The sequence below is a fragment of the Panthera tigris genome, chromosome F2, assembly GCF_018350195.1.
Source record: "Panthera tigris isolate Pti1 chromosome F2, P.tigris_Pti1_mat1.1, whole genome shotgun sequence".
NCBI lineage: Eukaryota > Metazoa > Chordata > Mammalia > Carnivora > Felidae > Panthera > Panthera tigris.
Genome location: NC_056676.1, coordinates 60,763,922 through 60,771,074, shown reverse-complemented (window position 1 = coordinate 60,771,074; position 7,153 = coordinate 60,763,922). Strand labels below are relative to the sequence as shown.

At 39.4% G+C, this 7,153-nt stretch overlaps 1 protein-coding gene across 2 annotated transcripts in view; it reads right to left on the bottom strand.

The window, feature by feature from the left end:
• Positions 1 to 1,042: 1,042 nt before the first annotated feature.
• Positions 1,043 to 7,153, bottom strand: part of SLC30A8 (solute carrier family 30 member 8) — a 43,260-nt gene continuing 37,149 nt past the window's right edge. For both annotated transcript variants that reach the window (XM_007075603.2, XM_042973144.1), the window contains 2 exons: positions 2,723 to 2,857; positions 1,043 to 1,351 (listed from right to left, as the gene is read on the bottom strand). In XM_007075603.2, the coding sequence (XP_007075665.1) occupies positions 1,206 to 1,351; positions 2,723 to 2,857 (281 nt within the window). In that variant the 3' untranslated portion in view covers positions 1,043 to 1,205. The remainder of the gene's footprint in view (positions 1,352 to 2,722; positions 2,858 to 7,153) is intronic.

Here is a 7,153-nt window from a genome sequence, read left to right as displayed (position 1 = left end):
ACCTGTATTGAAAGATTATCTATTGTTTTAAAGTTTATTTATTTATTTTTGAGAGAGAGAGAAGGAGGAGCAGAAAGAAAGGGAGAGAGAATCCCAAGCAGGCTCCAGTATGTCAGCTCAGAGCCCGACCCAGGGCTCCATCTCATGAACCGTAAGATCATGATCTGAACCAAGATCAAGAGTCAGATGTTTGACTGAGCCACCCAGGTGCTCTGAAAAATTGTTTTTGAATGAATGAATAATGATATCGGTTAAATTACTTAACTTCTGTGAGCCTATGTCCTTGTCTATATAACGATGGTATTAATTGCAACTTTCCAAAGTTGTCACTCAAATGAAATGAGGTGACACATCTGAAAAGCCTAGTACAATACCTGGACAATACTTGGTATTCCATAAATATTATTTAAGACCTGGGAGTTCTTAATTATTTGACTAAATTATTTTCCATATGATCTGGAATAAGAACTCTGATGCTCTGTGCCTCCTTGTTTTGTTATTAGGTCACACCAAGTGAAAACACTCAAAAAGCAGCAATTTCATAATTTTTCATTTGTCCAGAGCTTTTACACAGAGAAGCAAAATACCATTCAATAGTTTTAGACATGTTAAAACATAATTTGTGAGAAGGAAAGAGGACATTTCTACCCCATTTAGGGAATGGTGATGCTGATAGGGAGTAAAAAGAAACTGCTCCAAATCCTATTATAAACTGGCCAGAGAGTCAAGTTCTAGTGGGGTGTTAAGCTTCCAGCATCTCTTTTAACTTAAGCTCTTCCTAGTTTGCTTTTTTGTCCCATTTGAGGAGAATTTTGTGACTTTTCCTGGGCACTGATTCCTAATAAGACTTTCCCAAGTTCAATTTTACCCACTCATCCTCAGGATACATCACTGAAGGGAGATGAACTTTTTATTGCCTATGGTTACAAACAGCTGTTACTTCAGCCCCAGTCAGGAATAGTCCATACACACATTCCTGTGATTGAACACAGCTACTGATGAGTTGAGAATCCAATTGATTAATGAATCTATATGCATCTTCATTCATGGTGGATGGAGCTAAATAAAGAAGAATAAAATGTGCACTGTACTGTATCATGAATTTCTCAAACTTCTTCCTTTGGTTCTTTATTTCTTATATTCTAGAAACTGCAGAACAGTGTGTAGTAGGCCGTTGAACTCTGGAAGTTGACATTGTGACTGCACTAGTCCCGGGGTTCTTCACAGAAAAAACAGTCAGGGTCCTGGTCAGCTGGAGATTCCATCTGAATGGTGAGTGAGTGCACAGTAAAGCTATTGTTGAGGACTTTTACAATATCTCTTCGAACAACCTGGCTGTCCCGGCTGGCTGCTGTTGAGAAAGAACCACAGTGAGAGGGGCACTGATTGCACACACATGGGTGACGGCTAAACTTCCAGCCTCAAGCACTTTGTCTTTAACCTGGTGGGGAGGGCCATAGGCGGAGCACTCAGGGGAAGCACTCTGGCTCTGATAATCAGCTATATCTACACAGACAAGACAGGGGGAAATTCTAGTGCAGCAAAGTACCCATCACTATGGAAACTCTTCCTGCCCACAGTTCTCTGTTGGGTCTGGCCCTCCTAGAACCTGACCATGGAAGGGGAGATAAGGCCTGAAAAAAGCCAAGACAAAGCTCTGATTTTTTATACAGCCCTTCCCACCAGTCCCCAGAGATCTTTGCGTTGAAGCTCTTGTATCTAATCAGCATTTATACCAAGACTAGTGATAGGAACAGGGAAGCATTTAGAGCTCCCTACAGACTCTTCTTTGAGCAGGAACCTCACTGCCATCTTCTCTCTTGTCCCAAAAGATATCAGGAAGCTGTAAGATTCCCTCCATAGTAACCTGATTGTTTACTAGATTCTTCCATCTGCAGTGAAATATTGGTGTAGTAGATGCTATAAATTACCTGTAGCCACATCTGAGCCTCTCAGCAAAGCCGAGGATATCGGAGAAAGCATTGTCCTCAAATGCCTGTCGCCAGCGATCCTGTATCTTGCCTCTAAGTAACTTCTTGAATTATTTTTTTAGCAGCCTAACATATCATTTGGCCTGAGCTGTCTCCTGAAGCAGTGAGAGGCTTCCCCTCCCCCACTGCCTGTCTCCCCAGCTCTAGGACACATGGTGCACAAATCACATTCTAGTTGAGAAAGCACTTTTTTAGAATAAACCCCAAATCCTAAGAATTATCTCACATGGTTACAGAATTTCTAACCATCCAGTGAGGGAATCACCATTAATTCCTACTAGCACATCTTTTAACCTGTTAGAATCTTAAGTATGGGACCTAGGTCTCCTTCATTTTTTTAATCTTCTGTAATAGGCAGAGCATCTCAGACACAGGAAATAATTCAATGAAGTTTATTGTTGAGCTCATCCCATTATTTAATTCATCGGGCACCAAGTCAAACAGGTGAGATCTAATTTTCCGAGTTGAAGACCTTGAACTTTGGGTGGCATTTTAGCCATCCATTCTACCCACTACCCTCTGCAGTCTGCCTCAAGGGATGTCCTCAGTATCACTGTTGCCATGATAACATTGACAAGGGCTTTTTTCAAAGGGCTTTGGTAATAGGAAACACTCCACGGTTGTTTTGACAGGCAACAGACACGAAGGGCAGCTGTACAGAAAGGAGGGAAATTATTGAGTTTACAGGGCAAGGACTGAATTTTAGCAGGGTGTTTACAAAACTCACTGACCTGCAGCAACATGAGCCGAGAGAATCACTTGGTTCATTGCTAGAGACCAGATGTGCAAGCTGTGCACAGACACCACTCCATCCACTGCTAAGATGAGCTCTTTCACATCATCATAGTTCAGGTTCTTTGGCACACCTGACAAGGGGAAAGGGAGGGAGGTTCTTTGTTATTTAACTAAATACAGCTCATTAACATGGCTAAGTGGGGCTGCAAAATATTCCCCAGGATTATCAACTTGTCTTCCGCTTTTCTGGTTTCTTACTTCAGATGTTTACAAATTAAATTCACCTGACTCTTTCAAAGGGTTCAACATGAAAGACTTTATTATGCAATAACCAACAATAGTAATCATTCTTGGTTTTCAGGGTGTGTTATTAAACCAACTGAGCTTTTTCCAGTTATCTTTGCATATGCTCTAAAAAGCAAAATGAGGGAACGTGGGATTTGGAATCAAATAATTCCCGGTTAGCACTCTGACCACAACTACCATGAATTTACCCAAATCATGGAACTTCTCTGATCCTCAGCACATCTGTAGTAAAAGAGGGGTGATAAGAGCAATATGTACACTAAATTCTTTGAGGAGAAAATGGGAAAATATCTGTTCTTTGTATACTGCAATGCTACATAATAGTAGTTATCTGACAGGTCACTAACTAAACTGAGTTAATAGATGATCCTAACATTGTAATACCATCTATTTATAGAATTCTTATTTATTTAGGTACATTAGTCAGGGTTTACTGTCTGGGTCATATAAGATCAAAGTTTGACACCATCCTTGCTTCTAAAGGAATAGTATGGGGCACACAGGGAGGGAGGGACCCTGGCAGCCAATCAGCTATTCTTTTGGACTAAAGGAACTGGGGTTTCTCTAGCTTGAAGAAGTGAAGGCTAAGGGAAGAAGGATCACTTTCTTCAAACATTACAAGGACTGTCATTTGGAAGATGAGAGGATATGGAAGTGTTAAGGGTCCTAGCCTTGCCTAGAGAGAGGGCAAGTTAATGGGTGGTTAGGATTGGAAAACACATCAGTTTAACATAAGTTGTTTTTTTTTTAATCAACTCAACCAGCATAACGATGATAAAGCTATTTTTTTTAAATCAACTCAACCAGAATGACAATGATAAGGCTATTTGATGCAATAACTAAATCCCTGCCAACTAACCCAAAGAGGATGAAAAGATTATTAGGGATGACCACCTTTTAGCTTCTACTTCAATCATATAGACACAATACAAACACCTGGTGTGTTATATATATATATATATATATATATATATATATATACACACACACACACACACACACACACACACATATATATATACATACATATATATATTCATTCCAGTCCCCCTAAAGAAAATTTCTATGGATGAGCTCTGAAATCGACACACTTTTGATATAGTTGATATGGCTCTCCAACTTGAATGTACATTAGTATCATCAGAGGAGATTTTAGAAATCCTGATCACCAGATTACACCCAAGACCAATTAATGAGACCCTCTGGGGATAAGATGAAGCATCAGTATTTTTATAGCTCATTCGGTGATTCTAACATACAACCAAGGTTGAGAACCATTGCACTAACATTAAGAGCCACTGGGCAGCTGTGCCTTGCAGTAGTTCTCAAGCTTGGCTGCATGTTAAAAAACACAAAACCGGTCCCTACCCCAGTCGATTAAATTGGAATCTCTGGGTATGGGGGGCCTAGGCACAAGTATTTTTAAAAAGCTTCCCAAATGATTATAATGAGCAGCTAGTCAAGAATAACTTTAAATTTTTGTTAATGTTTATTAATTTTTGAGAGACAGAGTGCAAGCAGGAGAGGGGCAGAGAGGAGACACAGAATCCGAAGCAGGCTCCAGGCTCTGAACTGTTAGCACAGAGCCTGAAGCGGGGCTTGAACTCACAAGCCATGAAAGCATGACCTGAGCTGAAGTCGGACAGTTAACCCACTGAGCCACCCAGGTGCCCCAAGAATAACTTTAAAGGACTAAAGGAATAGGGAATCCTTAACCCTCTTTTTTCAGGATTTAAGAACCTTGCTCATGGAGACTTCCTCCTTGAGGCTAATATTAAAATTCTGTACAGTTTGAGTTTAGTTTAATCCCACTTCATATTGTTTCTTGGGGTAACAAAGAGCTGGTCAACATGTTCTTTTACTCTGTGAACTCAGGCATTAGAAACAAATTGAAAGAGTTCTCAGAGTAGCCATAGAATGGATTCGTGGGTGGCATTGTTATATTGTAACATTGTTATATTATAATGATAATAACACACCTTTATTGAGAAACTGCCATATGTCAAGGTTTGTGCTAAGTACTGTATTCATAGTGATTATCTTACTTAGTAGTTCTAAGAACTTTAAGAGCTAATTATCAATGTTACAATTCCTATTTCACTGGGGAGAGGAAATTGGGAATCAGAGAGGTTAAGAAGCATTGCTTAAGATATATAGATAAGGGAGATGTCAGACTCTAAAGACCAGGCTCTCAGTGTGAAATGTTACGCAAATAGTAGACTCTAAGTATACCAACCCAAAGCTGACTAATAGGCCTAATGTGTCACCTCTGAGGAGTTTCATTTGACCCTTTGAAGACCTATTGTCATTCATCTAGGACCCTTGAGATGAAATCGCACTATTCCACTACCCCCTTCTCTCTTGCCTCTGTTATCTCTTTACTTTTATGGAGAACACAAGTCCACTGTTACTTATTTTACTCTGTAAAATAATATCAACAAACAAGAAGATATGTTCCCACTGGCTTCAGTGCTTCATCATATACTAGAAACTTTTTTTCCTGAGGGAGAGCCTGCAAAATATCAATGCATCCAGGAAAATAGCTAATTAGTATTTAAAAAATAATTACCCAAGTTAATAAATATATACAAAATCACTCAATATCTCTCATAATGAAAGAATTGCATATGGAATCAATAAGATATAGTATTTCACCTATCATATTACAAAAGAATCAACATTTTGATGATACTCAGTGATGGTGAGGATGTGTGGAAATGTCAAATCCTATTGGTGGGAAAGAAATTGATGCGGCGTTTTTGGTAGAAATGGCAACATCTATCAAATTTTTAAATGCACATAACTTTTGAAATAGCAAAGCCACTTCTAGGAGTTATGCCACAGACATACAAACACTATATATATACATATACATATATATATATATATATATATATATATATATATATATGCACATGGTAATTATACCATAATTTGTAATATCATCAATAAGCAAGTACATGCATACAGTGTAATACTTTGTACCATGAAAAGGAATAGGGTGTATCTCTATATATGCTCATATGGAAAGACCTCCAAGTAAAGAAAGCAAGGTGCAGAGCAAAATTATGTATCAATGCAAAATTCTGTTTGTATAAAAAAAGACGTGTGTGTGTGTGCGTGTGTGTGTGTGTGTGTGAATGCACAGATATTTTGGGATGACTTATCAGTAGGCATTACCTCTGAAGAATGGGACTGAAAATTCAAAGGTAAAAAAATGGAAAGACTTTTTATAATTTTATTCCTTTCTATATTTTTATAAAACTTTATTAAGTACAAGTATTATTGTATGCTAATGTAATTTGAAAACCCAGTTTAAAAAATGGGACGCCTGGGTGGCTTAGTTGGTTAAGGTCTGAGATCAGGTCATGATCTCACGGTTCATGGGTTCCAGCCCCACGCCGGGCTCTGTGCTGACAGCTCAGAGCCTGGAGCCTGTTTCAGATTCTGTGTCTCCCTCTCTCTCTGACCCTCCCCCGTTCATGCTTTGTCTCTGTCTCAAAAATAAATAAACATTAAAAAAAAAAGCATCTTCCAGGTAGGAGTTACCTGCCAGCTTCAATAATTAGCTACATTTTCCTGGGGCACCTGGATGGCTCAGTCAGTTAAGCGACTCTTGATTTCGGCGCAGGTCATGATCACACAATTCGTGGGTTGGAATACTGCACTCAGAGCTCCTGAGGTCTGAGCCAGCTTCAGATCCTCTGTCTTCCGCTCTCTACCCCTCCCCCACTCGCTCTCACACTCTCTTTCAAAAATAAATGTTTACAAAGGTTGTTTTAAGTTAGCTACATTTTCCTCAAATAAGAAGAGATAATCACCTGAGAAGAGCTATGCTGCGAGACACGGATGGAAAATACTCATCTCCGATGGATACCCATTTGCCTTTTATCCACCTGTAAGTCAGCAAAGTTCCTTAATAGGAACAACAGCTGCAGCTCAGTGCTTGGCCCTCAGGAAAGGAAATGGATGCATCTGTGACTTGACAAACCAAATATTGTCACCTTCAGAGAGAGGACGTTCATTTGTTAGTGACGCTTGACTCCATCTTGTGATTCACCGTTGTCAGCATCATCATCCTCCACATTTATAGTGCCCAAAGGAACAAAACTCTTAAACGT